This window comes from Myotis yumanensis, unplaced genomic scaffold, assembly GCF_028538775.1.
Source record: "Myotis yumanensis isolate MYYU_CA2020_CCGP unplaced genomic scaffold, mMyoYum1.0.hap1 SCAF_1, whole genome shotgun sequence".
Classification (NCBI taxonomy): Eukaryota; Metazoa; Chordata; class Mammalia; order Chiroptera; family Vespertilionidae; genus Myotis; species Myotis yumanensis.
Genome location: NW_027223752.1, coordinates 1,696,417 through 1,709,265, shown reverse-complemented (window position 1 = coordinate 1,709,265; position 12,849 = coordinate 1,696,417). Strand labels below are relative to the sequence as shown.

The 12,849-nt window shown below is 68.4% G+C and overlaps 1 protein-coding gene across 6 annotated transcripts in view; it reads left to right on the top strand.

Annotated features, from left to right (window-relative positions):
* The window catches only part of BRF1 (BRF1 general transcription factor IIIB subunit), a 48,576-nt gene that overhangs the window by 29,718 nt on the left and 6,009 nt on the right, over positions 1-12,849 (top strand). For 3 of the 6 annotated variants that reach the window (XM_070411871.1, XM_070411905.1, XM_070411896.1), the window contains 12 exons: positions 84-177; positions 877-1,003; positions 1,407-1,446; positions 1,527-1,619; positions 4,632-4,901; positions 6,035-6,096; positions 6,359-6,440; positions 6,535-6,590; positions 7,345-7,595; positions 8,510-8,561; positions 9,042-9,219; positions 9,636-11,944. In XM_070411871.1, coding sequence (XP_070267972.1) covers positions 84-177; positions 877-1,003; positions 1,407-1,446; positions 1,527-1,619; positions 4,632-4,901; positions 6,035-6,096; positions 6,359-6,440; positions 6,535-6,590; positions 7,345-7,595; positions 8,510-8,561; positions 9,042-9,219; positions 9,636-9,673 — 1,343 coding nt within the window. In that variant the 3' untranslated portion in view covers positions 9,674-11,944. Of the gene's footprint in view, positions 1-83; positions 178-876; positions 1,004-1,406; positions 1,447-1,526; positions 1,620-4,631; positions 4,902-6,034; positions 6,097-6,358; positions 6,441-6,534; positions 6,591-7,344; positions 7,596-8,509; positions 8,562-9,041; positions 9,220-9,635; positions 11,945-12,849 lie in introns of those variants that run through there. The other 3 variants (XR_011471155.1, XR_011471156.1, XM_070411887.1) reach the window with 3 other exon arrangements.

Here is a 12,849-nt window from a genome sequence, read left to right as displayed (position 1 = left end):
CAGGACAGAGCACCCAGTGCAGGGCAGCTGACGTCTGGGTCGCAGGCACCTGTTCTGCTGCCTCACCCCCACTTCCTTCCCAGCACTTCTGGTCGCAGCCAGGATGCACGACTTCCGGAGAACCGTCAAAGAGGTCATCAGCGTGGTCAAGGTGTGCGAGTCCACACTGAGGAAGAGGTGGGTGGCCGTGCGCAGGCCTGGGGCAGGCTGCGTCCTCCTTCCGGCTCCGCCAGGCCTGCTGGTCGGGGTCCGGCGTGGGGGTCCCTGCAGGGCCCAGCGCAGAGGGGCTGCCGTCTCCCTGCCCAGGTCCCTCCTGGGGCTGACCCAGGCCGTCGGCAGTCGGCAGCCCCTTCTGAGCAGGGCAGGTGGGCGGCAGTTTATAGAATCGCCCAGGCTCAAGCGGGTCAGGAACGGGCACTGAGGGCGGCCTCGCCGTGTCCTGTTCGGTGTGGCCGAGTGACTGTCACCTGGAGGAAGCTGAGCTCAAACATAGGCCCCAGGTCCGCGTACCGAGTGGCCAGTAAGGTGCCGGACGCCCAGCTCAGCTGCACAGGCCGTACCTGCCGCCTGTCCCCTGTGTTTTCACAGGCGGGTGGGCCTGTGGGTGCCTCTTCCGCTTGCAGTTCTTTTAATTCTCACACACACTTGGGAGGCTGCAGGGTGCTGGGAGCTGACCTTCAGGGGCACACGACCGCCCGGCGGGCTTCCTCCTGGCCTCCGGTCCACCTTTCTCCCAGTCGGGCTTGCGCTGTGGGCAGGACTGAGCGGGCGGACGGGCTGCTGGAGGGCCAGGGGGGCACTGCCGGGGCCGCTCCCTAAACTGCCGGCATCAGTGCTGGGCAGGGCAGCAGGGCGCCTGTCCCATCTCTGTCTTAGGCTCACGGAATTCGAAGACACCCCCACCAGTCAGCTGACCGTGGACGAGTTCATGAGGATCGACCTGGAGGAGGAGTGTGACCCCCCGTCGTACACGGCTGGCCAGCGGAAGCTGCGGGCGAAGCAGGTGGGCCCGCCCGCGCAGCGGCCTGCGCCTCCCGGTCAGCGCTCGGTTCTGCGACCTAACGCTGCACGTCTGTGTTGCAACACGGTGGTCTGCATGCGTGCCCGTGTGTGGGGAGGTGCACATGCGGTCCGGGGGGAGGGGCACAGGGGTCCCCTTCCCAGGCTGTCCCCCGGGGCGACTGGCGCGGGCCTGGGAGGTTTGTCTAGACAGCTGTGCACACGTCCCCTGGTCAGGACCCCGGCCCCTGACCCTGCGGCCCTGGCCCTTGATCAGCCCCGTGAAGCGTGTTCCCAGCAAGGTGGGCGTCGGGCCCTGTGCCAGTAACGGCCTGCAGGCGCTGCGTCCGGCTGACACCCTGGTCACTCCTGGCCCTCAGCTCAGGGTCTCGTCTCTTGGTTTTCAGCTGGAACAAGTCCTGTCGAGAAAACTGGAGGAAGTGGAAGGTGAGCAGCGCCCTGCCCGCAGACCCCTCGGTCGGGGAAAGGGGTGCTGTGCTCACTTCCTGCTCTTCACGGTCCCTCAGGGGAAATCTCCAGCTACCAGGACGAAATCGAGACTGAACTCGAAAACAGCCGGCCCAAGGCCAAGGGGGCGCTGGCCAGCCTGGCGAGAGACGGTGAGTGTGCCCGCCCCTCCCTGTCCGCACTTGTCACCACAGCCTGTGTCCCCTGCCCGGGCCCCGGACCCCGGGTCCCTGCCCTGCGCTGAGCAGCTCCCAGCAGCCAGGCCACTCGCCTGCTGGCCCAGTTGCCCTGGGCTGACGTCCCCTCGGGTTCTTGTTCTCAGGTGCAGGCCGGCCCTGCTCACTGCCCGTGGGTAGAGCTCAGCCCTGGCTATGCAGCCGCAGGCCCCTTGGGCCCCTTTCCACGGTGCCCCTCAGTGCCCGTCCTGTCCAGCCCCACCCCAGGCACCCTCAGTGCCCCTCGTGCCTGCAGAGCTGCTGTGGCGTCCTGCACAGCCGTGGTGTCCGTGTGGTTTCATGTCTCTCTGGTCGCCCCCTCGTCTCCCTGCCCAGGGCTTGGCCCTGTCCAGGTTGGGCAGCTCTGGGCGGGTCCCTGTGCCCGGCCTCAGGCCCGGGAGCAGGTGGTGGTGTGCTGCCCTGATACTCCGTCTGGGCGGCAGGCGCCTGGCTCCTCTCCAGGGCTGAGCCCTGCCTCCACCTGCTCCCCTTCTGCACAGGATGGACCAAGTGGGTCAGGGCTGTTGTTTGCTGTGAATTCTCACCCGAGGGCATTTTCTCCATAGCTTTTTCAGAGAGAACCGAGGGGGAGAGAGACATCGATGTGAGAGAGACACATGGATTGGTTGCCTCTTGGCACCGTAGGCGGGAGGAAATCCACGACCCAGGTGCCTGCCCTTGACCGGGAATCGATCCTACAACCCTTCGGTGCGCGGACCAACGCTCTAACTGCTGAGCCACACTGGCACGGCTCTTAGGATACTTTAAAAATATATATATTCTTACTGATTTTAGAGAGGAAGGGAAAGAGAGAAACATCAGCAATGAGAGAGAATCATTGGTCAGGTGCCTCCTGCGGCCCCACACTGGGATGGAGCCTGCAATCCGGGCATGTGCCCTGACCGGGAATCGAACTCTGACCTCCTAGTTCATAGGTTGATGCTCAACCACTGAGCCTCGCTGGCCCGGCTGTTAGGATACTTTTGATCTTGTTGTTCCACGGTCGTTTTCTATCTTATTCTCTGTTATTGTACGTAGCTTTGTTTCTGGGTCTTTCTTGATGGGTTAGTGCACGTCCGTCACTGGCTTTCCATGGACCTGCTGCTGCTGCTGCTGCTGCGTCTTGTATTTGAGCCGTGGTCTCTCCTGCAACTGGGCTGAGCACGCAGGGCCGTCTGCGCTCCCAGCACGGGTCCCGTTTCTCCTCGGTGCTCGAGCCGCGGGAGACGGTGGGAGCTCCGGGGCGGATGGGAGGTGCCTTCTGTGTTACGCACTCATCGCGCGATGCGGGCAGTGCTGCTGGCGCTGTCCCTCATGTGAGCCGTGCCCTGCGTGTCTGGCCGGGCATCGTGGGTGATGCCCTAGGCCTGGGCTCCACCTCCGTGGGGTCGTCTGCTGCCACGACTCCTCTTTCTAAGCCTCATGGACACAGGGCCCGTCTGTGACCTGCGCTGGCCCTGTGGGTGCAGCGCCCTCGGGGTCTGAGCGAGGTTGTTTCTGGGGTGTTCTCTGCCCTGGCCTGGTGTCGTGTTTGTCCACCAGTTTCCCATGTTCCTCCTCTCTCTGGCTTCCTCGCCACCCCCTCCCGCACGCGGCTGTGTGGTCAGGGTGGCGGACGGGGCATCCCACCTACCACCCAGGCTCAGCGCCCATGGAGCAGGACGGGCCAGCCACCTTGGTTGCGGGGCCGCTCCTGGGTCCCCCTCCTGGGCCACGCCTGTGAGCCCGTGGCGGCCACGGCTCTGTGTGCTGTCCTGCGTCGCTGTGCCCTGGTGACATGGGGTGGGAAGCGATTCCCAGTGGGGTGCTGGGGCGGCTGGGAGGATGGAGGCAGCCAGCAGGAGGCGGCCTTCCCTCCCTCAGGCGCGTGCTGCGTGCGCAGGGCGGAGCCACTGGAGTGTCCAGTCCGTGGTCCCCACATGACTGCCCTGCTGTCTGGGGAGCGAGTGGTTGTTCCCAGGGAGACGCGTGTCAGGATGGAAGCCTTCCGCGTGACACTCGGTGCCCTTCCCCAGGGGACTGCACTGTGGGAGGCGGCCAAGTGACTGTGCTCCCTGCAGGGCCCGGCCGCCGGCTGCGGACAGTGTTGGACGGCGCTGAGCGCTGTGGACGTTCCCACCATCTCGTGCGGACAGTGTGCCCTCCTGGGCCAGGCCCGAGGGGGCGAACGCGTGTGTCCGAGAACCCCCCCCACCCCTTCTGCTTCCCACGTGGCCGCCCGTTCTCCCGGGGGCACGTGCTCACTCGCGCGCAGCGGTCTCCCCGGCTGAGTCTGGCCACTTGACGGGCGCGTCCTTGGTAGGGAGTTTGAGTTCTTCGTCTCGTAGACACACGTCCTGGTCAGCCGTGTGCTTTGCAGTAAGTCTGTGCGTTGTCCCCAGTCCTGATGAAATTCGATTGATCGGTGTTTTGTGGATTCTGCGTTCAGTGCCATTTCTAAGAAGTTTTTGCTTCATCCAAACTCAAACGTGCCCAGGCCGGTTTGGCTCAGTGGATGGAGCGTCAGCCCTCGGACTGAAAGGTCACGGGTTCGATTCCCGTCAAGGGCACGTACCTGGGTTGCAGGCTCGATCCCAGCCCTGGCCAGGGGGCGTGTGGGAGGCAGCCCAGCGAGGTGTCTCTCTCAGCGGTGTTTCCCTCTGTCTCCCCTCCTCCCACTCGCTAACAATCAGTAGGAAAAGGCCCTCGGGAGGAGTCCCAGGCTCAGACGTCTCCTCTGCTGTCTGCTGGGGGGAGGGGGGTGTCCTCCGAGCTGCTGTGTTCAAGCCTGTGGCGTCTTGTGTTAATTTCGCATGAGGCGTGAGGTGTAGGCCGGGGTCGGTGACAAAGCCACGGAGGCGCTTTCGTCCTCAGGAGCTTAGTTAGCGGAGGGAGCGCCCGCGGGGCCGGTGGGAGTGTTCCCACAGCGGGGCCTGGCCCCTGCGGGCTGACGGGTGGACTGTGCCCCAGGCCCCATCGAGGACACCACGGCCAGCTTGTTTGGCGAGGAGGACGCCGAGGACGAGGAGCTGGAGGCCGCGGCCAGCCACCTGAACCAGGACTTCTACCGGGAGCTGCTCGGCGGCGGCGTTCCCGGCAGCGCGGAGGCCGCTGGCAGCCCCAGTGGGAGCGGCAAGCCCCCCGCCCTGGAGTCCCTGCTCGGGCCCCTGCCCACCGCGGCCAGCCTGGGCATCTCGGACTCCATCCGCGAGTGCATCTCCTCGCAGAGCCAGGAGCCCAGTGAGTGCGGGGCGGGTTCTGGTGTGGTGGGTGTGGTGGGTGTGGGTCGCCCCTCAGGCGCGTGGGCTTGCTGGAGGGCACTGCGGCCACCTTGCAGGCTGTGAGCAGTCAGTGACCTCGATGCCAGCAGGGCATCACTGTCTCTGGGGCCCTTGTCTGCTGGCCTGCGGCTCAGGTCCTGGCCAGAGCCCTCTGTGAGGTGTGGCCACAGGCTCCCTCCTGCCCCCATGTGACCCAGAGGCACCGTGCATAGGCGTCCTGCGGGCAGATCTTAGCTGAGAAGTCATGGCCCCATGTCACAAGGGCCCTGGGACGGCGCCTGGCACCCTGTGCCATCCTCTGCCCTGTCTAAGCTGGTGGGGCTGCGCCGGCTGCGGGCACGGTCTCCATGGTCAGACAGACATCGCCTGCTGAGCCCCAGCCCCACAGTGACCCACTGAGCAGGCACAGGGGCTCCCGCCCCGGGAAGGGACTTTGGTTCCCTCAAGTCACTTCCAGCGGCAGGTCCTGCTCTGCTGGGACCAGGCCTGACTCCCCCGTGGAGGGTCCGACCCCTGGGCACTGCTCAGCAAAGCTGTTTGGCTGCCTGAGGTTCACCATGTGCGTGGCAGGCGTGGCAGGCGTGGCAGGGCGGCCTGCCCAGTGGCAGTGGTGGCCTGGGGGAGGGGGGTGGCATGACAGTTAAATCTGTCAGGTCGCCCCACCAAGGGGCTCTGTGTGCATGGACCCTGGGAGGTCCCGCAGCCTGGGGCAGAGGTCCTGAGGCAGCGGGGACACTGGACCCAGGAGCAGAGGCCATTCTGGCCGGAGCTGAGAACAAGGGGCGCCTTGGGGTGCCCGGGGGCCGCAGGGCCTCGGAGGGGAGCGCCCAGATGCCTGCTGTGGGCTGATAGCAGGGGCCTCAGCAGAGGCGGGGAGAGGGCCCGGCAGCCCGTGGGGGGGCAGATCTTGCTCCCTCTGCGTCGGGGTCGTAGCTCCTCTCCCTGTGCACGCACATGCACACGCACACGCACACGCACACGCAGGAGCAGCGCCAGCCCCGCTGCTGGTGAGGAGAAAGCGGAGTCCGAGAGCCCGGGGAGGACGGGGTGGGGTGGGGCCCGGAGCCTGCTGACCGCTGTGCTTCCCTCTAGAAGACGCTTCTGGGGACGGCGAGCTGGACCTCAGCGGCATCGACGACCTGGAGATCGACAGGGTGAGTGTGCTCCGCGCCCTCCCAGGTGCGCCCTGCCGGGGGCTGGGGCTTCTCCGGGCCTGGGGACCCCTGACCCAGAGGCCCCCATGGGCCCCACCGGGCCGGGTGCAGGCCCTGCGGCAGGGAGGCCGCCCGTCCTGAGGACCCAGCACTGACCTGTGAGCTGCCCAGGGCTGGGAGCGCCGTAGAAAGGTGTTCCTGCACCTCCTGGGGGGAGGCCCAGCCCAGGTGAGCGAGGCCTCAGGCGCGCTGTGCTCCCCAGTACATCCTGAACGAGGCAGAAGCCCGCGTGAAGGCCGAGCTGTGGATGCGGGAGAACGCCGAGTACCTGCGGGAGCAGAGGGGTGAGTGCCGCCGCCCTGGCGCCCGGTGGGGGGGGGGGGGGGGGGGGGGGGGGCGGGGGGGGGTCCTCGCTGACCAGCGCTGTTGGCCTTTCAGAGAAGGAAGCCCGCATCGCCAAGGAGAAGGAGCTGGGCATCTACAAGGAGCAGAAGGTGGGCGCTGCCGGAACCGCTGCCCCGACGAGTGGGGCTGGCATGGGGGCGGGGGGGTGGGGGCGGTGCCGGCTCTGCACTCCGGTGGGGAAGCCCCAGGCAGGCTGCGGGGCCTCGGAGGGCCTGCCCGCCCTGCCCCGCTGCTGCCCGGCCGCCCGTCCTGTGTGGTCACAGTAACGGCTGAGTGGCTCCTCTGTGGTTGGATGGTGATGTCTGGCTGGAGCTGCCTGGGGGAGTGGTCAGGCCTGTAACTGACAGAGAAGAGACAGGAACTTGCGTGTGGCAGGCGGGTGTCCCTGCAGCCAAAAGGCTGTGCTCGCAAACCTCTGGACCCAGAGAGAGGGAGGCCGGGAGGCCAGGAGCAGGTTCAGGGTTGGGGGCCTGGAGCTGATCCATGTCAGGGCCCGGTGGGGGGCTGCTCAGGAGGCTGGTGGGCTGGAGAGGCAGAGGCGGCTCCTGCAGGGTCTCAGCTCAGAGCCAGGGCGTGTCCAGGGCCCACCCTCCCCGCTGGTGAGAGCCCAGCTCAGGCGCTCTGCTCTGTCCTCTCTGCTTGGCCCTGGCCTGGCACGGGAGGGGCCGCGTGGTGGGCTGAGGCAGTGCCTGCTCACTGGGGAGGTGCAGTGGGGCGGGGGCTCAGGCCCCTTCCCCATCCCGAGAGGAGGAGGTGGGCGCAGCGGGGGTGGCTGAGCCCTTCCTTCCCTGGAGCCCTGGGCAGCACCTCGTGGGTTGGGGCTAACGCATGCGCCTCCCGCAGCCCAAGAAGCCGTGCAAGCGCAAGGAGCCGATCCAGGCCAGCACGGCCGGCGAGGCCATCGAGAAGATGCTGGAGCAGAAGCGCATCTCCAGCAAGATCAACTACAGCGTGCTCCGCGACCTGGACAGCAAGGGCGGCGCGCAGCGGCCGGACGCGGGGCCTGAGGACAGGGCAGGGGCCAGGAAGCTGCCTCGGAGGAAGAAGCCGGCCGGCAGGAGCGGGGCCGACCCCGTGGCCAGCGTGGGGAAAAGGTGCTGGGCCGGGGGCTGGGCTGGGGCGGGAGCCGTGTGCCAGGGACCGTGTCGGTGCCCGCGTGGTGTCCACTGCCCTGGCCGGCTCAAACCCAGTGCGGGGCTGGGCCCATGTGGGTGCAGCCGGTCCTCTGGTTCCTCCAGCTCCCCTCAGCTGTGCCTGGAGGGATGGAGGGACGGGCTAAGGGCTGTGCATGGCTCTGGGCCGCCCCACCCCGCCTCCTGCCATCAGCCCCGGGGGTGGGGCTCCTGGGCTCAGAGGGGAGCCTGCCTCAGGTGGGAGCGCTGTGTTCCCCTTGCAGGTGACAGCGGAAAGGTGCCCTGGCTCTGTGTGTGGAGGGTGTGGGGAGGGAAAGCAGGCCCGGGGGGGGGGGGGGGGTGCTCTTAGCACAAGTTGGGTGCCCCCTGCTGTGGGCCTGGAGGGTGCCGACCCTGACCCGTGTGGGGGCAGCCAGAGCTGTTTGCTGGGAGGAGAAAAGCAACTTGGGCCCAAGAGTGCTCCTCCTGCCCCGCTCCCGTGCCCCCCTCACCCCCTCCTGTGCCCCCCCTCACCCCCTCCCATGCTCCCCCTCCCGTGCCCCCCTCACCCCCTCCCGTGCCCCCCTCACCCCCCTCCTGTGCTCCCCCTCCCGTGTCCCCCTCACCCCCTCCTGTGCCCCCCTCACCCCCTCCTGTGCCCCCCTCACCCCCTCCCGTGCCCCCCTCACCCCCTCCTGTGCCCCCCCTCACCCCCTCCTGTGCCCCCCTCACCCCCTCCTGTGCTCCCCCTCCCGTGCCCCCCTCACCCCCTCCTGTGCCCCCCCTCACCCCCTTCTGTGCCCCCCTCACCCCCTCCTGTGCCCCCCCTCACCCCCTCCCGTGTCCCCCTCACCCCCTCCCGTGCCCCCCTCACCCCCTCCTGTGCTTGCTTTCAGGTTGAGGCCACTGGTGTCCACACAGACGGCTAAGAAGGCGGCCTCGGGAGAGGTGTGTGTGGACACAGCCAGGGCGGGGCCTCGGGGAGCAGCAGCCCCGCAGACGTGGGCGTGAGGAGCTGGGACAGGCCACGCTGCTTGGCGGGCGGAGGGGATCCTGAGGCCCCGGGCGCGGGGAGGAGTGTCCCGGGGGGGCCTGGGGCCTGCAATCTGAGTCCTCCTGGCCTCCTGCAGCCCTGCCAGCCTGCGGCCATGGCCTGGGCCGTCGGAGAGGAGAGCCTCTGGGAAGCAAGGCCAAAGTCCCGGGCGCAGCCGTCCTGCCCGCGTCCCTCTGAGAATGGAGGCCTGGTCTGGGACGGCCCTCCCGGCCGGGGCAGGGCCTTCACTCCTTACTGTCATGAAACAGGATGGAAACCAGAGAGGGGTCCCCAGGGGTGGCAGAGCAGCTGCAGGTGCAGGCTCAGGAGTGGGGCCGGTCAGCGTCCCTGGGGGTGGCCTGGAGCCTCGTTCAGAGCTGTCCCCTCACTCGCAGACCCTGCCCCCACACGCCCCCGCCCGCGGCTGCGACCCGGGGAGGCCCGCGGCAGTGCTGGTGGAGAGCGGGCCTGTGTCGTACCACCCCGAGGAGGACGCCGGGGAGGAGGACCCCGACCCCGAGGAGGAGGACGGGGAGCCCTGCGTCAGTGCCCTGCAGATGATGGGCGGCAGCGGTGAGGCTCCGCGGGGCTGGGCTTCCAGAGAAGCGGGCACGGCCGCCTGCCCGGCGACCCGGGAGGGACTCTGGACGGAGCAGACTATGGGTTTTGAGGCCCTAGGTGGGGGAGAGGGACTGGCCAAGCCGCCCCTGGGAGACCGGGGCCTGGGGTGCCCGGGAGTGATGCCCACAGACGAGATGTAGGGGTCCCACCCACCTCACAGTGCACCTCACACCGGCCTTTGACCTGAAGCCAGGCCCCCACCACCCACGTGCCAGGCCATCGGCCCCCAGCACCCGCAGAGACCATAGCGGGACTTTCCATCAACTGTGGGGCCTGTGCGGCCAAGGCCACCGCTGGTGCTGGAGCCTCAGGGGCGGGGCCTGGTGCCCGGCTGCGCAGGTGACAGCGGCCACCGTCTTTTTCTGCAGATTACGGCTGTGACGGTGACGATGACGACGGCTACTGAGGTGTGATCGCACGCACGTCCGTGGTGGACCCTGGCTTCCAAGGGGCCAGGCGGGGTCTCGGGCCCCAAGCCCAGGTGTGAGCATGGCCTCGCCTGCCCGCAGCCTCGTCGTGGCCACGAGGGACGTCCTGGCACTTGTGCTGGTGCCATGTTTTGAGCAATGCACGGCGTGGGCCTCGCAGCGCAGGCCTGAAGTGGGGCCTGCGTGACTGTCGGACGCGGGTCTCCCGGCCCAAGACCCGCTGCAGGCGTGACTGTCATGTTCCCGTGAGGAAACCCAGGCCCAGGAAGCCCAGCCGCACGTCCGAGTGCGTCCGAGTGCGTGGAGGCTGGGCCGGGCTCCAGGACACGGCTCTCGGCTCTCTCCGTGCTCGCTGTCGCTGGGAAGCGCTGCGCCAGCCCTCGGCTCCTCCCGCCGCCGGGCCCTGGCCGCCCGGAGCCGCACCCCGAGTCCAGAGCCAGGAGAGGTGGGCGCTCACATCTGAGCTGGCATCGGCTCAGCATCCAGAGGGAGGGGAGGCGGGCAGGCAGGGCCCTGAGCCTGGCCGCCCTGCTCTAGAAAGCTCCCAGGCCCTCAACGGCCCAGCGGCCAGGCCCCGCCCCCGCCCTGCTCCCCCAGCACTCGGTCTCCTGGGGGCTGGGCCCCTGCTGGGTGCAGCAAAGGCTGCAGGTTGGGACTGGAGGCCACGTGTCTGCGAGGGCAGGTGGGGCTGGAGGGGAGTTCGGGCGGGCGGCATGGCGGGCGTGCGCTGAAGCAGAAGTCGAGGTGAGGGAGGAGGGCCTGGTGAGGGACAGCTGCCCGAGGGTGAGATGAACACTCGGGAGCAGGTCCTAGAGCAGGGGACCCGCACCCAGGACACGGGGCTGACAGGTGCTGCTGGAGCAGCTGCTTTGGTGGTGGGTGACCAACGTGGCGATGGGGCAAGGCCCCAAGTGAGCAGCCAGCGGCTGGCAGGTGCCAGCAGGCTGTGGACAGCCCCCCGGTGCAGGCCACCACTACCACACCTGCAGGCTGTGGACAGCCCCCCGGTGCAGGCCACCACTACCACACCTGCAGGCTGTGGACAGCCCCCCGGTGCAGGCCACCACTACCACACCTGCAGGCTGCGTGCTCCTCTGTCCACCCTGCGACCCCAGGTGACCTGCTCCACCAGGCCCAGGGGGGAGGCAGGCCCAGGGGGGAGGAGTGCTCCCCCAGCACTCACATGCCATCTGCACATCCGCCCTAAAGCCAGGTCCCTCCAGCTGCTGGCCGGAGTGGCCTGGGGGCGACCCTCCAGTGGCTGCTCTGAGCATCCTCCTTGGGTTGGCACAGGGCACTCCCATCTCAGCCCTGCTAGGTGGGCACCGCCAGGGCTCGGAGAGGGACGGGGCCTGGGGCCTCCCTGACCCTTGCTGAGCAGAGGCCTGCTCTAACGTCTCGGGGTCAAGGTCAGAGCAAGCGCTGGAGGTAACTTGGGCTCCTGCCTGGCTCCTGGCAGGTCTCCATGAGGCCAAGAGGACTGGGGCGTGAGTGACCGCCCAAGGTCACCAGCTGGGCCCACCCTCCTGACTGTCCCAGTCCCAGCAGGCCGCCGGGCCGATGCTACCAAGACTACGGAGGCCTCCGAGAGGCAAAAGTCCACCGATGGCTCCGCCTCTGGAGCCCTGCTGGCCTGCTGTCAGCCCCACCGCCACCCACTGTCCAGCTCCCAAGACCAGCCACCCTCACCCTGAGGCCCAGCCAGCAGACTGCACCCCCTCCAGGCCCTCGGCTCCCTGGTGCTCGAGGGTGGGCAGAGGCTGAGGCGGGTCTGGCCCAGGGCTGCTACGTGGAGAGGGGCCCACAGGTCTAGAGTGGCGGCTGGTCACTGGCTGGGTCGTGTACCGGCAGGGTCAGGATCAGCCAGGCCTGCAGCCCACTCGGCTGTTGAGGGACTTGGCCCAGAGAGTGGTATGGAGCGCTCCCCACCCCCCACCCCCCAAGGCTCCAGGGTCCCAGCGGGTCAACTCAGGAACTCACTCTGGCTGCTCAGACCGCAGAGGGACCAGTTCCCATGGGTCCGTGCCCGCAGGTCCTGCTTGGCTAACCCAGGAGGTCTTCACGCCGCTCCGCCCCATGGCCACCTGCCCGCCCCCTGGTGGCACCTCAGCACAGCCTGGAGGCAGGAGCAGGCACTGACCCTCTGGCCAGGCTGGTCCCCACCCGTCTTCCTGTCCCCAAGCCCCAACCCGGGTGCCCTGCACCCAAGGACACCCCGTTCCCCGAGTAATAAAAGCCACAACCTGCAAGACCGCAGTCCTGTGCGCGTCCTCGGCCGGCCTGCGATCTGTCCCCGCGCCCGGGCCTCACACATGGTGCTGTTGTGGCCTGCTCGGCTCTGCCACACACCACGTGGGCCTGTCCCTGGCCTGCCAGGGGCCATCGCCAGGGCCTGGCCCTGCAGCAGGACACAGCCATCTTGCACGTGTGCCCCGGCCCCTGGGGGACACTGAGGGTCCACTTGGTTCCCATGGGGGTGGTGCCCAGCCCGGTGCTGGGTGGGGCGTGCCCGCCTGTGGCCGCCAGCTTCCTGACCAGTTAGCGCCTACGTGCCTGGAGGGTTGGCCGGTCCCTGGGGAGGCCTGGGCCCCTGCCAGGCTGGCAAGGGGTGGGGGCTGAGGGGCTCTGCGGCGTCAGGCTCAGGTGCCCAGCCCTTCAGAGGGCAGAGCAGGCTCATGGCTTTCCTGCTGGGAGTGGGCGCTGCTCAGGAAGCCGCAGTCCCACACAATGGGTCCTCGGGGACCTGGGAGGGCAGGGCCCCAGACGGTGGGACCGGCCCTGGCACAACCTTGACCCTAACCCAGCACTGACACTGCCACAGCGCCCTCTCACGGCCACCCCAGCTGACTGGCCGAGCGGCAGACGTCGCTGTGGCCTGGGGAGGGCCTGCGGGCGGGAGGGTCTTGTCCATGGTGGAGGCCATGGCTGCTCAGCTGGAGGGGGCGCAGGAGGCCAAGCCTGTGGCCGGAGGCAGCCCCCGCCCCCCCCCCCCCCAGCCTGTGTCCTGGCCATGAGGGGCTGCTCGGGCAGCACTGTCCTTGCTTCCCCACTCGAGGTCAGCGAGTGGGCCCTGCCTGTGAGGGGCCGCCTTGGGGGGCCTGGGAAAAGGCTGCCCAGCAGGTAAAGGCTGGTGGCCGCCATGGCCCCTCCCCCT